Source organism: Hemibagrus wyckioides, linkage group LG20 (genome assembly GCF_019097595.1).
Source record: "Hemibagrus wyckioides isolate EC202008001 linkage group LG20, SWU_Hwy_1.0, whole genome shotgun sequence".
In the NCBI taxonomy this organism is placed as follows: domain Eukaryota; kingdom Metazoa; phylum Chordata; class Actinopteri; order Siluriformes; family Bagridae; genus Hemibagrus; species Hemibagrus wyckioides.
Window position 1 is genome coordinate 4620098 of NC_080729.1, and position 22838 is coordinate 4642935.

Consider the following 22838-nt stretch of genomic DNA (forward strand, 5'->3'; position numbering starts at 1 on the left):
CCAATCTGGCAACCCTGTTCACAGTAACAACTGTTTGGAAAGAGTCAACCCACGATACCAATGTTGCCTTCGGCATGCGTTCAAAAGCTAGGTGATTTTTCGGGCGTTTTTTTGTTGACAGATTGGTGGTGTGGGTGGCCTGTTCTATTTTTAGCCCAAGCTTGGTGGCACGACTTCCTGTGAGGAGCATGACATGGAATGCTTGGCTTGGGTCAGTTCTTTGTAAGCAGCCATACAGTTTCCATACACTTCATATTGGTAATATTGGTCATATTTTTAGGTGGCTGGAACAGATTATCTGCATTTACATTATTTCTTATGGGAAAATTCGTATCGCAATACAACCTTTCACCGAAAGAACTCGCCTCCAGAACAAATTAAATTCATATGCCGAGGTTCTTCTGCTGTATTCACTGACACTTGATCACAGACTAAGACTTTTTTAGACATCATTTGAAGACTGCCAGCTCAGCTGTTTGGTCATCTTCCTTTACCTAGATGCCAGAGCCTTGATGGCTTGTACCCTGAGAGATGGTGGGACTATTTGAGCAGATGATATTGGAGGATCTGAGGAAGTGTTGTGCAGTGTGATAAGTGTTTTGAGGTTAATGGGAGTGGCAAATTAGTAAGCAAGCATCTGCGTATTAAATCTGTTGCAAGCAGCGACAGGAAGCCAGTAGAGGAAGCGTAGTAGTAATAGCACGATATGCGAAAATGTCAAAAACAAGTCACGCAGCTAGCATTCTGGATTATTTTCTTCATCTGTCGGTGGTTTTAATGTTATGGCTGATCTGCGTATATATCTTTGTTACGTATTATAGAAGTTTCTATAAAGCTCATTTCATAACATGTTATCAGAGATCATGGTACTATGTTCAGAAAAGAGCAAGTCACATCACTGTTCAGCTTGTTGCATTAGCATTTAAACACCTTGGGGTTAGCAAGATATGTTTTGACATTTTATTCTTAAGTAATATTATCATTTATCACAAATTCTCCATCAAGAGGGAAATGTGCTTGTATCATATCCTCAAGACCCAGTAGGTGGCTCCCTAAGGTCCCCTTAAAAATAACGTTCTCACACAAAAGTCATGTATTTTTTTTAAATTATTATTTATTTTCTGTTTTGTTCTCACTGTGATTCACATCCCTGATCAGAAACCACCACAACTTTAAGTAGTTATTATGAATCTTCAGTTATTTTTCAGAACACAACAGTTACTCTTGTAAACACATTTTATAGGAAACTCACAAGAGAGAGACAGCTAGTGGGGAACAGACCACTTCCTATATCTATTATCACATAGCCGATCGTAAATGCTCGTTTGATGCCCTGTTTCAGCCTGTGGTGTGTATTACAATTCATGTGACCATGTATAGAATGCATTTCATAATTCTGATTATCTGAAGAATCTGAGAGCATGGTTTCCTTTGTGTAGGTATGTATGCATGCTGCAGAGAGACAGAAACTGCAGCAGCAGGCGACAGGCACGCACATAGAAAGGCATTTACTCAGGTAAAATCTTTTTATACAACTTCTTTAATACCTCAGCTGTGGGTTTAGTTTAAAGTTTGGGATAAGGACGTGACTCTCCTTGTGCTGGAGAAATGGATTGTGTTTGTGCCGTGATTTGGGCCTGTGATGTGATGATAAACTTGTTTCGGAAAACAAAATATATGTGCCAAAGAGATTTTACAGATGTGAATAAATATACAGATGTGATTGAAATTTGCATAGAGATTTTTTATTATTATTTATTGTTTATCAGTTGCATAGATTCAAGAGTCTGAACCTTCAAATACTAATATAAGTATACTACTACTACTACTACTACTACTATTTATACTATATTACTAATTTAACTAATAGAAATGCATTTATTGCAACTCGAAAAACAATTGTTCAACCAATTAAAAATATATTTTAGAAATAACATCTGCAAATATACCCATTATTGAATTTCATCTCACAGCATTCTTAAATATTTATTTATTAATTAGCCACAGTTAAAGCAAAGAAATGCAAAGCTGGCGATTTGTATCGATATCATTGTCATTGCATTGTCTTGGTCTCTCTTTCTCGTCACACCTTAAAATTGATTTAATAATAATTCTAACAATAATAATAATGATAATAGTAGTAGATCCTGAGCTCATGCAGGGAAAAGCTGGGTTCGGTTTCATGTGACTCAGGGTGAAGGTTGGATTTTGTTCACGTCTTGATGATTAAAGTCGTGAGAAACAGTACAAGATGCGAACACTGCCCTAAACAATATCATTTACTTTAAAATGACACTTTTTAAACAGCGTATCATGTTTAATTCGGCTTAGTTATTAGTTTGTTGTCGATCTCCTTTTTTCAGTTTTCCTTCCAACCTTGTGCAAGCAACAGTGTGTTTAAGCTGAATATCAGAATTTAGCCATAGTATATCGCGAAAGTAACACTTAGGACATGATATAACCGAGTGTTTTGTTTCTTTTTGTTTCGCTAGTAGAAACAGATCCTAAAAAAAGCCCCCCTCAGCTAGCTAAATCATCCTGACTTCCTTTCATTAAAACTGGTGCTTTTATTTAACAAACCAATGGCTTACACTAAACATCACAGAAACGAACCCTAACTATGACATGGACACTTGGATAACTTCAACAAAACATGACTTTGATATAAAAACCTTAATAACACAGCGTCTGTCATGTTTGCACAGATACTGTGACTTATAGTCTCTCTGTTTCTTCACACCTTAAAATTGATTTAATAATAATAATAATAAACACAGTACTTTTAAACTACAAAAATGTGTATAATGAAAGGCCGATGGTGGGGATTGAACCCAGATTTCCGCCATAAGCTCGATCAGCTGCAGTAGCAGATCCGACCCAAATGCAGGGATTCAGTACGTGCACTGCTTTTATTTAACAAAACAAAGACTTTAACACTTGGATAACTTCAACAAAACATGACTTCGATATAAAAACCTTAATAACACAGCGTCTGTCATGTTTGCACAGAGAATTAGTATTCACACACATTAGGAAAGGGCGTGGCATCGCCCACATGGGAATAACAGAGTCATACATAAATAAACCATTTGCCAGGACCCCCTAGTGGTCTGGCAAGGAACTGTCCTAGTAACACCCGACAAGGTGCTGTCAGAAGGTGCTCAACCAATCAAAAAATGAGCCGACCGAACTACTTTTGTATTGTCGCTTTAATTCATAATTATCTTCTTACTGTGCTGTTTGACTTGAGCTGCTACACTTGAGGTTATTTCTCGACGTCAATCAGAATTAGCTGCCAGCGTCTGTCGGCTCCTCTGACCACACCGACCACAGAAACTAAAATGACTTCATCATTCTGTCTGAAACGTTTTTTATTCATGTTTGTGGTACAACTTCTCACGATGTTACGAACAGAAAAAATAAAGGTAATCCGTTCTTGTTGAACATCGCGGACGAAACTTAACATCCTGAACGGTAAATTAAGCCACATGCTTCGTCGTGATTGTAAGCTCGGCTTAAGGGTGTAGACTTGTTTAGACCAACTGGAAAGAGAAAAGGTGGCGTGTGGAGCAGTCCTACTTTCATTTTTTCATTATCTGTGAGATTAGCAGGCTGCATGAAATGTGCACAAAATACGCAACCACACTATTCAACATATATGACTCACTTTTTGTAAAAAGGGGAAGAAAAACAGTGTGTTTTCAGAGAACCGCTGTTGAATGATAAGAAGTGATGGCGCTGTCTTTCGTTGTGAGATCTGACACACATACACATGCATAACACACATTTTTGGCCATGACCTGTTATTCCTCATTGTTATTAAACCCCCGTTGCGCCGCTGGTGTACTATTTTATTATTGCACATACCATACCTAGCCTCTATGGTCATCTTTGATGAAGACATCGTTTTGTCTTTCATCCTTGTTTTTTCTCCTCTTCAGGGGATGACGATAAGATCTCAGGTTTTCTTCTCGTTGAAAAATAACATTGATGAAATAATCACGCCACGTCTCCGAGCCAGCTCACAGTCCGGGCTGAGGCTATGGCTGAAGCTCTTCCCTGTTTGTGTGGTGCTACATAAAACAACACAGAGCTAAGGGCTGAAAGTAAGTTGTCCTAGCTACATGAAGTGCATCATGTGCAACCTAGTGCAAGACAGAAAGACAGTGCAGACAGACAATACAAAACAAAACAGTACAGGACAGATACATAAAATACACAAAATTGCACCAAAAAGTATACATTCTGTACATTGCTGCACAGTGAAATTCTTTGGGTTTGGGGTCAGAGCGCAGGGTCAGTCATGATGCAGTACCCCTGGAGCAAGGGGGTTGTGGGACCTTGCTCAAGGGCCCAATACTGGCAGCTTGACAGTGCTGCAGCTTAAACACTGATATTCCAATCAACAACCCAGAGCCTTAACCACTTGATCTACCATTGTCTCCGGTTCTCCAGATAAACCCCAGTGTTGATTATTTTCCTATAACAAATATAGCAAATCCTACTGTATTTCATTCCTTAAAAATTCAAACACATTCTGAAATGCAGCCATATTTTCACCAATTTCTATTCCAATTTGCAGGATCTGATGAGCGATGGAGAGTGGAGAAGCCAACAGCTCAGTCCTTAAAGGTCCCAGCTGTAACCTCTCAGAGGAATACAAATTCAAGACCTACACTGTGGTCTTCAGCCTGATCTTTATTTTTGGTCTCATCAGCAACGTTGGCGCTCTGTACGTCTTCTGCAAGCTCTCGGTGAAGAATCGTCTCTCAACCATCTTTCTCATACATCTTGCTGTATCAGACCTCATCTTCATATTTACGTTGCCGCTACGAATCGCCTTTTACTTCAGCAGCTTGACCGGTTTGAAAGAATCATCTCCCAGGCCGGCAATGTCACATTTGAGCCTCGCTTGTCGTTTCTCCACCTTCTTGTTCTACATCAGCATGTATTGCAGCATCTTCTTTCTGACAGCTCTTAGCTTGTGCCGCTACATGGTGCTGGCAGGTCGAGTCCGGCTCCAGAACAGCGAGGCTTGTAGATGGGCTCGCTTGCTGTGCTGGGGAATCTGGGTCTTTGTGGTTGGTGGGAACTTTTTACACATTGGGATAACATCTGGGTTCAGCATGGAAGCTGGGGGATGCCTGGAACCAGCAGGGAAAAAGTCCTGGGCTTTTCTGTATCATCTAAACTTGGTGGTGCTAGTGACCTGCTTTTTGCTTCCACTAACAGTGGTATTGATTTGCTACTCCCTTATGATCAGACACATTTTGAAGATCCGGGCTGGCCAAAGACAGCGTGACGTGGCTCTGATCTGCTTGGTGCTTTTGATCTTCTGTTTTTGTTTCCTCCCCTACCACATCCAGCGTACACTGCACCTCCACTACATGATGTTCCAGCAAACAGCGACATGCAAGTTGCTGGCCAGCTTGCAGAAATCGGTAGTGGTGACGCTTTGCTTTGCTGCCCTCAACAGTTGCTTGGATCCACTTCTCTTCCTGTTTGTGGGCCATGGCTTCATAGCGGTGATGAATAAGTTTATTGCTCGTGTGCACCTTTCTTGTGCAATTGAGAATACCAGTTTGAGTGACATGTCTCAAACTGTTGTGCAGCTACCATTGGTCATAGAACCAAAGACCACACACACAGGCCAAGGTTCCCCTTTGGAGTTGTCCCCCTCTGAGAATAGTGATATTACTGTTTGATGGCTCTAAACACACTTTGATTACAGTCCACTGTTCTGTATGAAGGTACTTCAGGACAACCAGGAACCTGGAATTTTTCAGTCAAGGAAATAGAAGGGTGTATAAATCCCAGGCATCAGTAAATCACTGATTGACTTTTTGGGGGTCTCATTTTCAGTTTTATTACAGAACGTACTAAGAGAACAGTCAAGATTGTAAAACAAGTGGATCGTCGTACCATCTGTTCCTCCAGACAGGTGAAAATAATTAGAGAGAAAAGAGAGCAAATGAACTACATCATACATCTGCAGTTCATCAACCTTATGATCTGACAATATGGCTTTTTAGATCCACAGCAATGAGAACATTTTGACTTGACAACTAAGCAGGTTTTCTATGAAATTTCATTTTCATTAATCAATGTCTATGACAGTTAAGGGGATCTCAGGAGATCGGTAGTTGGACTGGATTGGTTTTCCTTTGTAGGAATTTTTATGGACTCCTATGAACCTGTGTATATATTCTTAAAGTAGAAGAGCCTTTTTTTTTTAGCTATATCAAATGATTAACAAAGTGCACATGGCAAGTACCACATTCCATGACTGATATCTTAAAGATGTGTGTCTTCTTCCTGCCAAGTGCAAAAACATGTTTCCTAAAGTCTGTTTGAAACTGGGTTTTGATTTGACTCATAGTTCATTTAAAATGCATTAAATCTGATGCTTGTTGAAATAAGGGCTGAATGTGTAAGCCAAAATGAACCATAATACCCCGGAATACTTTTGATTAAGTATGTTTATTGGAACAAGTATCATTTATATTCATCTCTGCCACAAGATAACTTGCTTGGAATATTTTTGGAAATGGTATAGAAGCAATAATTGTCACACAATTCTTACGATCCTGCTGTGGAATTCATGGACTATATCTCCCAAATAATTAAATACAGATAATTATCCCATCCCTGTAGGGAAAGGGGGAGCTTTGGTGGTGCAGTTGGGGAGCTTTATATGTTATCCCTGTGCATTGTATGTACTGGTTTTCTTCATGATCTTCAGTTCCCATCTACCTCCCAAAACATGCCAGGAGGCAGATTGCTGGCTCTAACTTGACCGTGTATTCTTGGTACCTTGTGATAGAATGGCGTCCCATCCGGGCGTGTTACCAGGATAAGCTTTGTATCTTCCATGACAGTAACTGGGATGAAGAGCTTGAATGAATCTAATAATATGATGTATTGTCTTTTGTGTTTTTATACCCTTAATCCTTTGTAAGGATGAAGCACATCTTTTCAATGGCAAAACATTCACATGTTCAAACATCTCATCATCTTTAGGACAGATTTGTACCAAACACTTATCTCGTTCATCTCACATTCTATGGGTGGCAGGTTGACTGATTATTATCTTATCTAAATATCTAAATATTATCTTATTTGCAGAAATCCCTTTGATTATCACTATGCTGGGTTTTTTTTTGGCAGAAAGCCCTTTGCATTAAAGCTAGTCCCTGGAGAGCGGGTCCAAAAATGGAAATGAAAACTAAGCACAATCTTATAATTATACTTAAACCATACTTGTTACGGCTGCCAATGTTTACATGCTTCATTTGTGTCAAATGGTATGTAATACCAGCAATAAACCAATTATCTCGCTCTGTTCGGTGTGAATGTGTTTCTGTCCATATGCAGTACATCAAGACTGAAAGCCCTTTCATTTTTTATGCGGTGGATGAGTGCATACCTCAGCTGATCTCCTTCCTGTCTCCTCTGGGTGAACTCTACTTGAATGATCCCACACAAAATGCTTTGGTGTCTGGGGTGGGGGGGTGGGGGGTGATGGTGGTGGTGGAGGGGGTAAAAAATTCTTGCTCACTCTTTATAAACAAGTGTTTATAGTCTAGTCTTACAAGGTACATGTGGCTTATAAAAATGATTATTGGTTACTGATGACCAGTAAAGTGAATTCAAGAAATAGTCCCTGATATTCTGAAAATACCTCCAGGTCATCTTTTGTGATGGTAGTACTCGAGACCAGCTACATATGAACAGAGTTGGAAACATTGTTAATAAAAACAAAAACAATAGAATTTTACTTTAAATTCTCAGTACATGTTGGTGGACAAGATTTCTAGCTTGTGTTTTAAGCAACCAGAGACCAAAGCCATGCCCCGCTGTTCTCTATTGGATTACAAAAGTAAGGTTTGCAAATTTACATGCCAAAGTTCACCTAGTTTAGCAGTGACCAATCTTTATTTAGGTCAGCAGTGTCTAATCTTAAGATTTTATTTAGGTCAGCAGTCTCCAATTTAAAGACTTTATTTAGGTTAGCGCTGTCCAGTCTTAAGACTTTATTTAGGCCAGTGGTGTCCAATCTTCATACTTTATATACATTATATTGCCAAAAGTATTCGCTCACCCATCCAAATAATCAGAATCTGGTGTTCCAATCACTTCCATGGCCACAGGTGTATAAAATCAAGCACCTAGGCATGCAGACTGTTTTTACAAACATTTGTGAAAGAATGGGTCGCTCTCAGGAGCTCAGTGAATTCCAGCGTGGAACTGTGATAGGATGCCACCTGTGCAACAAATCCAGTCGTGAAATTTCCTCGCTCCTAAATATTCCACAGTCAACTGTTAGCTGTATTATAAGAACGTGGAAGTGTTTGGGAATGACAGCAACTCAGCCACGAAGTGGTAGGCCACGTAAACTGACGGAGCGGGGTCAGCGGATGCTGAGGCGCATAGTGCGAAGAGGTCGCCAACTTTCTGCAGAGTCAATCACTACAGACCTCCAAACTTCATGTGGCCTTCAGATTAGCTCAAGAACAGTGCGCAGAGAGCTTCATGGAATGGGTTTCCATGGCCGAGCAGCTGCATCCAAGCCATACATCAAGTGCAATGCAAAGCGTCGGATGCAGTGGTGTAAAGCACGCTGACACTGGACTCTAGAGCAGTGGAGACGCGTTCTCTGGAGTGACGAATCGCGCTTCTCCATCTGGCGATCTGATGGACGAGTCTGGGTTTGGCGGTTGCCAGGAGAACAGTACTTGTCTGACTGCATTGTGCCAAGTGTAAAGTTTGGTGGAGAGGGGATTATGGTGTGGGGTTGTTTTTCAGGAGCTGGGCTTGGCCCCTTAGTTCCAGTGAAAGGAACTCTGAATGCTTCAGCATACCAAGACATTTTGGACAATTCCATGCTCCCAACTTTGTGGGAACAGTTTGGAGCTGGCCCCTTCCTCTTCCAACATGACTGTGCACCAGTGCACAAAGCAAGGTCCATAAAGACATGGATGACAGAGTCTGGTGTGGATGAACTTGACTGGCCTGCACAGAGTCCTGACCTCAACCCGATAGAACACCTTTGGGATGAATTAGAGCGGAGACTGAGAGCCAGGCCTTCTCGTCCAACATCAGTGTGTGACCTCACAAATGCACTTCTGGAAGAATGGTCAAAAATTCCCATAAACACACTCCTAAACCTTGTGGACAGCCTTCCCAGAAGAGTTGAAGCTGTTATAGCTGCAAAGGGTGGACCGACGTCATATTGAACCCTATGGATTAGGAATAGTAAAAAATCATAAATGGTATAGCTAAAGTGTAGATGTTGGCACTTCTGCTTTAACCGTTGTGGTTTTGTCATTCCATCAGGTAACAAAACCATTCCTCGCTCTTCATTTTTTATTTATTTTTATTTATTTATTTTTGCTGACACGCACCAGGGACACCGACCTCTGTCACTGCTTTGCCATTCAAAATAGTTAGATTTGGCTTAATTCTGTATGCTAGCCTGTGTATACGATATCAACTTCCTAACATTAACATTTGTTTGATGTCTTAAAGAAACAACACATCATCCATTTATAGTTATATATATTTAATGTCTTGGAATGTCCATGAAACAAGTTATCGCTTATGTTATACAGTAGTAGCTATAAACAGCTGTTCCCTTATCAGCATCTTTCCTCTTTCCTCATGTTACAAAGTGCTGATACTGGAGACTCCTTCCAAAATTGCTACACATTAATTTTTTTCTGGAGTGTCCATCATACAAGTCCTTGTGAATTACATGTTACTATAGTAACGCTAATGTGCTTTAATAATAAACCAGACCTGGAGTAGTGATGAGGGTGTGTGTGGGAGGGGCAATAAATCAGCTTGATAAGAGTGTGTTGCCTCACGGCATGCTTCAGATATCTCGAGTGGAATTAAAAGCTATATATTTTAACACTCCTTAGTTCTGGGTTGTTCTGTGCACACACATTCTGAGGCACTTAAGAATACAGCCATGGTGGAAGAAAGTCAACAGAATAAACCCGTATGAGTTTCACATTTAAAAAAAAAAAAATAGCATGTGCTTTTACTTTACTTCTTGCCAAACCCCCATTGAGCCTAAAGAGTGGAAAACATGAGAAATTACCAGAATGTCTGAGGATGTCAGTAAAGAAATGAGACTTAAAAAAAAAAAACGCTGGCAAAATGTTATACTGATATAAATCAAGAGACTCATATAGTTTTTTTAAAAAAATATTAATTTCTCCACTTTTTTATCTATGAGCCAAAATGAGTCAAAATATTACACCCTGATAATCTAACATCAGTTAATCAGACTGGGCCCTATAAAAACAGGAAACACATGAAACAGACAGACAAAAAAATGCAGCTATCTAAATGCAGCTTGGTGCTGGGAAGGAGTCTCCGAGACAAGGTATTTATGTAAACCAATTTTGTAGCAAATATCCTTTTACAAGTTTTCCTTCAGCCACAGCAGATAATTGTTCGTCATTCTGCGGGCGACTTCAAACTCGGTGGGCCACAGCGTGAACATAATTGTGCCATGAAAGCCTTCTTTGTAGTGTTCGTGTGTCACGTCGACGCCGGCCAGACGCAAGCGTGTTACATACATCACGCCGTCGTCACGCAGCACGTCGTACTCGCACGTCAGAATGTAGGTTTTAGGCAGCTGACGCAGCACGGCATCAGGCATGAGCAACGGCGATGCTCGTGGGTCCGCTAGCGACAGCGAGGTTTTTTCAGTTGATACAGACAAGGTGCTGTAGTTGTACGGCCGGTGGTACGGCTCCGGCAGGAAGACGCTCCAGTTGACGAATTTGAGCATTGCGACGGATTCCGCGTTGTTGTGATTGTTGGTCATCATGGCAGTAAGAAACGTTTTGTCAGTGGTGAAGTACTCGCTCCAGAAGCGTACCATGAGCGTACGTGGCAGGATCGGCATGTGCTGGTTCTGCTGGTATGACGGTGTGTTCAGATCCAGGGCTTGCAGTGCCGGGTAGATTAAAGCCTGCGCCTTTAGTTTCACATGCTGGTTTGGTTCCAGCTGCAGCTGAAATTAGAAACACATTTGAGAGCATGATCAGAAATTCTGAATTCCTAAACAAAACGTTAATCCTATAAAGACCGATTCGAATCTAAGGCATGGATCTGTTCGTGTCGAGCTACACCTGGTCCATCCTCACCACTCCCCTATTTCCAGTTAAGGATGTGTGGTGATTTGTGCAGTGGAAGGAAACCAGTGACCTGAGCTTGAGGTCAAACTCAGGAGGTTGATGCTACCCTCTGTGACTCCTTGCTGCCATAAATGTAAAACTATCACAATTTTTTTTTTCCAACATACAGTATCTCACCTGCTGTGTCACAGCAGCCGCCAGGTTTCCTCCAGCACTGTCCCCTGACACCGCGACACGCTCCGGGTCTACCTCGTACCTCTCCAGAACCTCAGGCTGGAAGAAATACTTCACTACGCGGTAAACATCCTCATATGGAACAGGGAAGTGGTGAGGAGGGGCTAGACGGTACCTGTGCACAAAAAATAATTTAGGCGTTATAACAGAACTTCATACATTCTAAGACAGAGCCCATATTTTGACATACAGCCATTTTCATAACACTGAATTAATTCAGTCTGATTGCAGATTGTTTATATGGAACCCCATCTGATTCAAATGTTCCTTTCCAGGTGAATTAAATATATTCTGTCACCTTCAGTGGCCAGTTCTTTCCCCATGATTAAGACATAAAGTGTAAGATATAAATAAACATACGCACCACTGCACAGGTGCATTTTTGAATCCAGTTGAGAAAATAATCAGATTCCACTGTTGGAGCCCTTGAGCAAGGCCCTTAAACCACCCTACTCCAGGGGCGCTGTATCATGGCTGACCCTGCGCTCTGACCCCAACCCCCAAGGATGGGATATGCGAAGAAAGAATTTCACTGTGCAGTAATGACCCATAAAGGCGACTTAACTTAGCCATGAATCTGATCACCAACAGATTATTTGTGTCACATCTCCACCAGTCACTTCCCCTCCCAGAGGGAACGCTTGCCGGAGTTCCGGTCAAGAGTGACTGTATTTTTCGACATTTTAAACCATGCTCATGCTAATTTCAGTTTTGAAGTATTGCTAGCCCTGCTACATACCAAGCTGTTGTTCTATTGCTGTCTTGTTTATGCTCTCACTGTGTATGCCTGTTTCTGAATTAGTGCCTTTCTGTTTTGTGCCTTTGCTGATTGCGATTTCTGTTTTTTCATTGTGATTTTTGCCTGCTGTTTTGGACTGTTTGCTCATTTTGTGAATAAACCGCATACGAATTCTACAGTATACCATCTGCTTGCTTGAATTCGGAACAATTTGGCTGCATGAAAACATTCTGAGTGAATTTGTTTCAGGTTGTTTTCTTTTCAAGTACATTGTGTGACATACGAGAAAATCAACTGCAGAATCGATAGCTACACAGTATAAACAGCATCAGAGCCGTGCAAAGTTGTGCAGACAGGTTGTGCGAATTATTTCCAGCATAAACTATTATGCATACATAAGTAGCTCTCTGCAAATCTGCACTTAATCCGAGGCTAAATTGTGTTTCAAATTCCTCCTCTTTACTTAATTTATTCATTGTTTCTCATTGTTCAGCTCAAACCTCATATTAACTTAATGTGTAGAACAAATGAGTCAAACATTCAGTTTAAGGACCAGAACTGGCCGGAAAAAGGGTTTAATCCAAAACACTAGACGAAATCAGATCCTGTTTTCCGAATTAAAATCATCTTGCGGAACTTGACTGAATTAAAAAAAAAAAAATAGTTGGAGCTTAAAAAACAAGAGCTGGTCTGTGAAATTATACTAGCAAAAAAATCCATAAAATCTGATAATAATATGTATTTCTTAAAAAAAAAAAAAAAACAACAGTTTGACACTGTAAGCATGCATCTTTCTAAAAGAACTAATTTTGTGGTTTCACAGTAAAAAAAGGGTGAATATTTATAAATTTTAAATATAATATATATATACTGTATGTTTCCTTCATGAAGAAATTGTCATATAATAATTTATTGCTCAGACTATTAATATTTTAATTAATTTTTTTTTATTAATATTTTTTCTTCTTCTTCTGAAATATAAAATTAAGTAAAAATATAATTTAGATTATTTTTTTTTTTACCAATGACGTACAGTTTTCTTCTTCTGTTTGTGCATTCTCTGAGTATTTCAGATAAACACTGATAATTAAAGACTGATCTACTACATTCATTTATTTTGATCAGTAAGTGCAATGTGACCTGTTGCTTTAAAAAAAAATCCACAATATTAACTTTACTGTGTAAAATTATTTAGTGAAATTTCTGAATTCCTTGTTATTCAGTAAATGGATCCTAAAGGAACCACTTATTTTTCTTAGTACCATAAGGAATATTTTTATAGCCTAAAAAACCTTTTTCCACTACAGAGAACTTTCTGTGAAACGTTCCATAGATGTTAACAGTTCCATCCAGAACCATACCTCATGAACGAGAACCATTTTAAGAACCTTGCTAGATAAATTTTTGCTAGATTTAACCTTAAATAACCTTTTCTTCTAAGAGTGTATATGCTCATCCTAAATAGTGATCGTCTGGCAGATAGAGCCGGATAAAAGTTTGACATTCCTGAAGCAGAAACTCCTGTATGTACTCGAGTGTCTGATTTCAGTAACTCTCAGCGATTTCTCATTTTTAGCAAATAGGAAAAAATCCATAATATTAACTCTATTGTATGAAATTCCTTGACTCTATTGTTCTTCTGCTTCACACACCAGGAGGCGTGGCCAAACATCTCACGCCAAACGTGCATACTTGGGTGGAGCACGTGACCACACGTTGTTTTACTGAGAAAGGATAAAATAGTGTTTAAGATAGTGCCAAGTCTACAGACCCGGTGTCTCGGTCACGGCATTGCCGACCCAAATCGTTCCCGAAATGAAGGAATTATAAGGATGCAAATTCAAATCAGTGGTTTTACAATACTGTTTTTGTCCTGAAAAACTTCTACATTTTCCATTTCTAAGTCTTAACCAAAACAAAAGTCAAGCTTTCGAGAAGAAAAAATGACAAATTTACATTTCTGGCATTGAGCAGCACACGGAGCTGGAACGCTCTGAGAGAACGCTCTGTTTTTCTCTCGCTGTGCTCTGGCTCCTGATGATCATTCACACCTGATACTTATAAGCCTTCTCGATGCCTCTTCTCTGCTTTACTTGTGTACTTTATAAAGTCTTGCATGTGCTGGACCATGTTTTACAGAACCCTGAACAACATATATAAAACTTTATAGAACAACATACTAAAGCACTCAGTTGTTTCCATAGCAACCACTATTTGACAAACGAGCCATATAATCAAGATTAATAATAAAAAAAAAGGGTTTTGTTTAACAAGGAAAGTGTTGATTTATTGATGGTGAAATTGAATATTTTTGCTAAGGAGAACTCTTTCCGCCATTGTGCATCAGCCATTTTTGTTTTTGTTTTTTTTTTCTGCATCACAATAAGCTTTACTTTAGCTTTTTTTCTATTATTATTTTATTAATAATAGAGCAAATGAGTAAAGCTGCTATAACATAAGTAATAACAAAAACTAACGTTTCATTATATACATTTCATTCATATTAAGTGTAACTATAAACGGATAAAAATGACACTTCTTTTAATACATTAAAAGTTATAGGTAGATAATATTCGGTTTCTAAGTATCACAATAAACTTCACTTTTTGCTTTATTAATAATTAAGCAAATAATTATAGCTGCTAAAACGTAATTAATAACCCGATCTTATATATATATATTAGTTTAAAATAATAATAATAATAGAAAAACATTAAAGAACATTAAAAAACATTAAAACAATATAAAAAAATTCTTTAATAATAAAAAATAAATATTATACTTATATAAAATATTTTTAAAAAAGTTATATAGGCAAATTATTGTGGTATAAGAGGAATAAAACATATTTGGACATTCTTGTAGGAAATTAATCAATCAAATATCAGAGAATTTTACACCACCCTATTGTTGATTATTTTCCTAGAACTGCACAGTTGTGCTTTGTTGTTAATCTAAATAATCTAATAAAATAGATATAATAAAATAAAGTGCTTTGTTCCCTACTTATGAGATTATTATACAAATACAGTATAAAACAGTTAAGTCTTGTATAGTTTTTGAATAATATTAATATTTTTTTATATAATAATATTAACTCAATTTCAATTTGGTTATGTTAATTATATAAAAAAAATTATTTAAAAAAAAAATACGCTTGCATTACATATAAATGCATTTTCTGGACATAGCTATAATAATATTTTTTACAATTTCTGGTTTGATTTTTTAATCTGTATTTGGTCTGACATGAATTACTCTGTAGTTGCCATGTCTGACCCCAACTATGGTCTAAAACTCATGCGCAGACTTCGACTACGCTTCTGGCTGGACTACAGTAAGTTGTTTAAAGTTGACATCACATGCTATGATTTCTGTGTGCAGAGAAGTACGTTGTTATATACAGTGTGGACCCGCTGAAAAAGTCCAGAGCGTGACCTTAGTGTTATAAGGTTCTAACTAGAGAAAGAGCCATTTTGAGATATTGAGAGGGAAACGTTTTGGCATCCCTATTAGGAAAGCTGTGAGCTACTCATGTAAAAAGTAAAGAAAAAGTCAAAATCCATGCAAGTGAATACAACCACTGAGACAATGCATAAAGCCTAAGGGTGAGCATGTTGTAAATAATAAATACTTTAAGAAATATAGCATACGCAGTTTTATTCTCATCGGTTTTTTGGACACTTTAGAGCTCAATAAAACACCTTACTTAATATTAAAAAACTCTTGACCTTCAGTCCCAGACACAGTTTTTGGTTCTCATAAGAAGAAAATAGTTCTTAAAGGCACAGCTTATTTTGTCAGTTCCATAATGTTAAAAAGTCCAAAGAACCTTCTGTGCGATGGAACCGTTCCATGAATGTTATCGCTTCCATCTTGAACCATACACCATGACCGAGAAGCATTTAAGAACCTTTATTTTTGCTAGTTTTAAGCTTCTACCATAAATAATGTTTGTTAATCCAATATTTAGATAGTGATTGGCTAACAGATAAGCGATTATTAATTATTATTATTATTAAAATAATACACCAAAAACAAGAAGAACAACACCACAAATCAGGTCAGGAAAGATGGAACAGATGTAACACATTAGAGTCAGAACACTAATGTTGAACTTATACAGGAGATTTGTGAAATCTAGCGTAGGTTCAGCCAAACGCCTGTAAGTGTTGCGAAAATATAATAAATTCTCTAAATAATGAGAATAAAAAGCTACTTTGTGGTTATAAAATGCGTCAAAACCACAAATAACGGGGTTTAAGTACAGTACCGAGAACTGTTTCTATACTATCCAAGTTACAAATTAGATTCCTCGGACAAGTTTGCGGCTTTCTGCGCTAATCAAAACGTCCTGTTCGTTATTTAAAGCAGCAGGGACGATGATGTGCGGCATTTAGATGGAAATTCCCTGTGTTACTCAACACTTATCACTGTGTGTGGGTTATAAATAAGAATAAAATGGTCAAGGAACATGATACCGCAGAGATTTTAAAAATCTTTTTTTGGTGTTAATCAAATAAAGCGGTTGCTTGTAGAGAGTTCTGGATTCTTGGAACCTGGATTTCGCCATAATGTGGCTGAATACTCACTCGACAGAAACGACCACTGCGTTTAGTTCTGTAACCATCTGCCTGGACAGGAGATCATACGGACCCATTTCTGTAAACAGAGAAAGAGAAAACAGGATGTCTTGAAGTGGATCATTTTTCAAGTCTTTTATTCTTCTACATAAAAAAATTTAATTTCTTAATAAACACGTTGCAGGTTTTTAAAATATTTTTTATATTTTAATTTATAAATGATAAATAGATGTGGCTTTAATGTCTTCGAGCTCTGTGTTAAAGCAGCTATAAATGGATGTCCAGCCTTTCTTTTTTCTCTCTTTTAATGTCTGTAAGTCAAAATAAATAAACAAATTAATTAATAATTAATTAATTAATTAAAACAAATAAAACACAGTCCTGGAAACAACAAGGTTACAGCTTTACCTCTAATTGTTAGTGAGACTTCTTCCACAAATGCTAAGTAAACATAGATACAAAGATAAACAAAGATGACCAAGGATTAAAACAAGCGCCTGAGATTTGCCTTGCAGCCCAACCTATTGTCAGCGCTTCTTCTGACCAGTCAGAATCAAGAATTTATCAGGTGTTATAGAGGTCACTTAATGCATGGACTTAATGCAAGCTACATGTTGATGAGACTTACTGGAGCTGCCGAGACACCATCCTCCACCATGCAGGTAGATGATGGCTCTCCTCCTCACGCCTGTTCCTCTGTCCTGTCTGGGTTCATAGACCACGACCTCCACGCCGTCGAAACGCTCTTCCACCACCTTCACCCTCTCGTCTGACACGGGTATGACTCTTTCTAGGAAAGTGATGAACATCATCACGTCCATGTAGCTGGTCAGACCTAGCAGCTCGCTGAAGTCTGCCTGGAGAGAAAAGATGGGATGATGGAGAGAGAGAGAAAGATAGAAAAATGGATGGTTGTTATGTAACACTAGCATCAGTCAAGTACAGCATGTACATGCTTTAGATGCTTTTAATCCAAACTATGTGTCGCAGAGCGAGAAGAAGAGAAAACAGATTGTAGTAAATAAAGCAACAACCTTTCATAATCAATTAATTGAACCTTCAGATTTGTCAAATTAATTAGGAACTTGTCGCAGTTATCATGCGTTTTAATAGGTAATATTTTTTTTCGATGCACTCCTGTCAAGAGCCGGCAGCGGAGGCGATACAGGTGCAGATAAATTACTGCACCATGGAGAGGCATACAGACTATAGCGATAATGAGGCACACACACAACAACAAAATATACTGAGACACAGAAAAACAGAATTTGAGTAGAGGTGCTAACGAGGCATAACAAGACACAAGACAGGTAAAAGTGATTAATGAGGTGTGGGACATGCTGGGACTAATGGGGAGTGCAGTTCTGCAGTCTTTGGGGATTCCATTGCTCAACGAATCATAAGAAGGGAACAACATCCTGAGCCAAGCAAAGAGGCAGAGTGACTCCTTTAGCCAAGCAAGAAGGAAGAGGAAGGTCCTCGATCAAGCAAGGAAATGATGCAACTCAGTGAGGAGGTGGAGCAAGATCCTCAACTGAGCAAGGAGGCGGAGTAATGTATTCAGCCAAGAAAGGAGGCAGTGCCAGATCCTCAACTAACAAGGGGGCGGAGCGTTATCTTTAGCCAAGCAAGGAGGTGGAGGAATGTGTTCAGCCAAGAAGGGAGGCAACGCAAGATCCTCATCCAAACAAGGAGGCAGAACAACGTCTTTAGCGGAGCAAGGAGGCGGAGCAAAATCCCCAGCCAAGTAAGCTGGCGGAGCCATGTGTTCATCTGAGTAAGGAGGTGGAGCGAGATCCTCAGCCAAACAAGGAGGCGGAGTAATGTATTCAGCTGAGTAAGGAAGCAGAGTGAGATCAGCTAAGCAAGGGGCGGAGCAAGATCTTCAGCCGAGCAAGGAGGCGGAGGAATGTATATAGCCGAGTAAGAAGGCAGCGCAAGAACCTCAACCAAACAAGGAGGCGGAGCAATGTATTCAGTGGAGTAAGAAGGTGGAGTGAGATCCTCAGCCGAGCAAGAAGGCGGAACAACATCTTCAGCCAAGCAAGGAGGCGGAGCAATGTACTCATCTGAGTAAGGAGGTGGAGCAAGATCTTCAGCCGATAAAGGAGGCGGAGGAATGTAATCAGCCGAGAAAGGAGGCAGCGCAAGATCCTCATCCAAACAAGCAGGCGGAGCAATTTATTCAGCAGAGTAAGGAGGTGGAGCGAGATCCCTAGCTGAGCAAGGAGGCGGAGCAAAACGTTTAAAGTGGAGCATGGTGGAGCAGAGATGTCAAGGAAGGCATCACAGGTTGGATCAAATAAAGGGAGTGATATCCATGGCTGGGGCTGTGAGCTGTAATGGAGTCCGCTGTAGGGCAGAAGGGTAAAAGGTTTACCTTGTTGCCTTTAGCTGAGCAACAAGGAGCAGTGATGTTCTCAGTGGGGCACAGAGGGTGAGAGATGGTTCCAGCCTCCTCCAAAATGTCCCTAAGAGTCACTGTATGGCATTTCCAGTGTGGCTCTGTTCCAATCTCCCTTCCCATGTTGCTCCCACATCAGACAACTCTTCCCCTGGACCCCCTGCTGGACCAAAAAATCCGCAGCATCCAGTGGTCAGCTTTCCATCAGGAATTTGTAGTGCAGGCAATAGAATTTCAGAAGATTTATTGTGTAAAGTGCAAAAAAAAAACCTGTGAAAACTAGAACCATCAAAATGAAATATGGATCTGAGGCAAGAGACATGGAGACTGTAAATATTAATGAGGCACACATGACAAGAAAGACAACCACAATAAAAAAGCTAGACAGTAAGACGCTGAAAACTAAAAGATAACTAGTGGTTGTAGCGAGGCATGATGAGAAACAGGTGAGAGTGACTAGTGAGGCATTATTATTATTATTATTATTATTATTATTATTATTATTATTATTACTATTATTATTATTATTATTATAAAGAAGAAGAAGAGGGACATTTTTTTCAAGGACATAAAAATATAATTTCACTTTATATAAATAATATTATTTCACTTATTATTTAATTACAATTTGTATAAAAGATTGTGCTGCTTTATTTGCCCAGATGATGATGATGATTATTATTATTGTGATTATTATTATTAATAATAATAATAATAATAATAATAATAATAATAATAATAATAATAATAATAATAATAATAATAATAGAAATAAAAATATAATTTTTGACATGGGCTTATAGAAATATTTCACTTTATTATTTTTTTATTATAAATGTCCTGTTTTATTCCCTGAGATTAAAGACATATTCTAAAATATTATTATTATTATTATTATTATTATTATTATTATTATTATTATTATAGCAAATTTAAACAAAACCAAACTATACCATTTTTAAAAATTATTATGTGACACATTTTTTTTGTTTTTAAACACATGGCTATACATGGTGCAGTAATGTTTATTTGCAAATAGCGTTACATATGCAATGAGCATAAGATCATTAATGGGATAATAACATGAAATAATCAATCAAGCATTTATCATTTTTAATCAAAATAGAGGATTAGGAAAATACACAAGCACCAGCTCTTCCAGAAATAAACTCCCAGTGTCTATAATAACTCCTATAATAAGAGCAGGTAAGCTGGGCTTCCAATGCCTGGATTAAGATCTGACATAATCTGACATAATGTTGTTAACTCTTATTCAGCCTCTGGCCACTTTTAGAATACATATATAACACATATATCATACATATATATATATATATATATATATATATATATATATATATATATATATATATATATATATATATATATATATATATATATATATATATATATATGATTATGCAGAAGTTATTAGTGTTAACTTTTTATAAGTAAAAAAAATGTAAAAAAAAAAACAAAAAAAAAACATATTACTAAAAAAATTTGTAGACATATGTTATTATTAAATTTTTATTTTTAGTTTCTCTACGTAGTGAAAGGTATATTCTAATCTAATGTTTATTTATATTTATATTTATATTTTTTTCTCAATTATTTTTAAAAATATATATAAAGAGAAATAATGTTTGGATGAATTTGTAGATTAGGAGCAGCATTTAATAAATTTAAAAAAATGAGAATAATGATCTATATAACACCGGAGTTGATTTGAGTTTATATTTATTTATATTTACATTATAATATTCATAAAAAATAGCCTTATCTAAACTCTTGGCGCGTGTTGCCACCATGCGTAAAAGGGCTAAATTAATCAGCGCGTGCAGCTTTTGGAAGTTATGTTAGGGTATGAATCTTTGTTTAAATGCAGAAATGCAGAACTTACCAAGTGACTCAAAGTCCTGAAGAAACAGTCGGTAATCATGAGCTTCCATCTCTGCTCTATATTGTCCGGAACGGGCGTGTAGATGTAGTACGCCGTTAACGCGCAGGCGGAGAGGAGGAAAAGCGCTCCTATGGATCGCATTTCAGGTGCTTTGCAACGGAGAGCGGAGCGCGCGCGAACAAAACTTTCCCCCCGCCGTAATCAGACGGTCCGGTGACCAGACACTCCGGTAATCCGGGATTAAGTTTCAATAGCGACAGGACGGCGCGCGCGCGCACACCGGCGTTTCCCTATCCCCCCCACCCCATCCTCTCCCCTCTACAACCCCTCATCCCAAATCCACCCACCAACACAGGTCAACCGGGAGGGGCTCGCGTTTAGCGCGTGCTAAAACCGGTTGAACGTTTCTAACATGCGGTGTTCACGCATGCATGCAATGTAGCCAAAAGTACTGTAATTTTTAACATAGATTTAATATATTGCGTTAAATATTCTGTTTTAATACCTGCATGAAGCCTGGATTTTTTTCATATGAAAATAAAAGAGCAGACAGAGACGTCACTAGTCAGCTACGGTGTCTTCACTGCACTGGAGCCTCAAGAAAAACTGGTATCCAGTGGCATGTCACTGGCTAAATATAACTGTAAGCGAGACTCTATGGAGAGCCAGGCTGCATGACTGGTTTGAGTTTAATCCACCTTTATTAACTGTTAATAGTGAGTGTACATATAGGTCAAGGATTACTTCATGCTTCTATTCCTCTTCGCATACTTCTACTCCTCTCTGGACTCAATTCCAAAAAGCTGAACAAATTTATTTCATGAAATATAATCCTATTATTTCATGAACTGTCACATTATGTAAAAGTGTGCTCTCATACTTATTTCCAGACACCATTCAAGCTTCTAGAATTAATTAGTTGTAGTAAAATCGTGTTATTATAGGAAAGTAATCAACACTGGGGAATGTTGGCACTGCAATGCCATCCCACAAAACAAGCTGGTTCTTGTTATCACTTGTTATAACAGCTATAAAAAAGTTGTTTTTTTTTTCTTTCTCGTGAAATTAATTGAACTGCTCTCTTACAGCGCTCTTATTTCTGCACATTGTACTATATCTCATATACAGAATGTATCCTGGTCAGCACTATTTTGTGTATTTTGTGTGTCTGTCCTGTTTTGTTTTGTATTGTCTGGTCTATTTGTCTTCGCACTGTTTGCACTATAGGTTGCACACGATGCACTTTATGTGGCTAGGACAACTTACTGTCAGTTCTTAGCTCTGTGTTGTATTATTTAGTACCAGGGTCCTGGAGAGACGTTGTTTATTTCACTGTGTACTGCGTCAGCTACTTACGGTTGAAATGACAATAAAAGCTTCTTGACTTGACTTGACTTGACAGGACAAAAAAACAAAAACAAAAACACACAGCTTGGTTCCAAGTAACCAGAAAGTTATGACACTGAAAACTTGCTGAATGTAACAAAACAACTAACCTTGGATATGGAGACTCCTTCCATACATATTAAATCACCATCACCATATGGGAACATCAATATATATCAATAGTTATTTATTTTCATTTGTCATAAAGCAATTTCTGTTTATTATCAGACTTCAGTAATGTAGAGCGTCTGCCATACAAGTCTGATCAGATAGATAGATAGATAGATAGATAGATAGATAGATAGATAGATAGATAGATAGATAGATAGATAGATAGATAGATAGATAGATACTTTATTCAACCCAGTGGGAAATTTACAACATTTGATCATATTATGTATTATAACTGGTGCTTAATATATACATGGGATCACAT

The 22838-nt window shown here is 38.2% G+C and overlaps 2 protein-coding genes across 3 annotated transcripts; one reads left to right on the plus strand and one right to left on the minus strand.

Annotated features, from left to right (window-relative positions):
- The first annotated feature begins 1388 nt into the window (after positions 1 to 1388).
- On the plus strand, positions 1389 to 7320 carry LOC131371046 (cysteinyl leukotriene receptor 2-like). 2 transcript variants are annotated; one of them, XM_058418771.1, is made up of 2 exons: positions 1389 to 1516; positions 4583 to 7320. In XM_058418771.1, the coding sequence occupies exon 2, from the start codon at positions 4596 to 4598 to the stop codon at positions 5703 to 5705; it is 1110 nt and encodes a 369-aa protein (XP_058274754.1). In that variant the 5' UTR covers positions 1389 to 1516; positions 4583 to 4595; the 3' UTR covers positions 5706 to 7320. The 2 variants fall into 2 exon arrangements, with proteins under 2 accessions (XP_058274754.1, XP_058274755.1); XM_058418772.1 differs by lacking the exon at positions 1389 to 1516 and adding an exon at positions 3958 to 4106.
- Positions 7321 to 9541: 2221 nt separating this feature from the next.
- Positions 9542 to 21331, minus strand: aadac (arylacetamide deacetylase). Its single transcript, XM_058417849.1, has 5 exons — positions 21017 to 21331; positions 17338 to 17566; positions 16719 to 16788; positions 11331 to 11502; positions 9542 to 11029 (listed from the first exon to the last, which is right to left on the minus strand). Exons 1-5 carry the CDS (start codon positions 21155 to 21157, stop codon positions 10430 to 10432), a joined length of 1212 nt encoding a protein of 403 aa, XP_058273832.1. The 5' UTR covers positions 21158 to 21331; the 3' UTR covers positions 9542 to 10429.
- Between the last annotated feature and the right edge of the window lie 1507 nt (positions 21332 to 22838).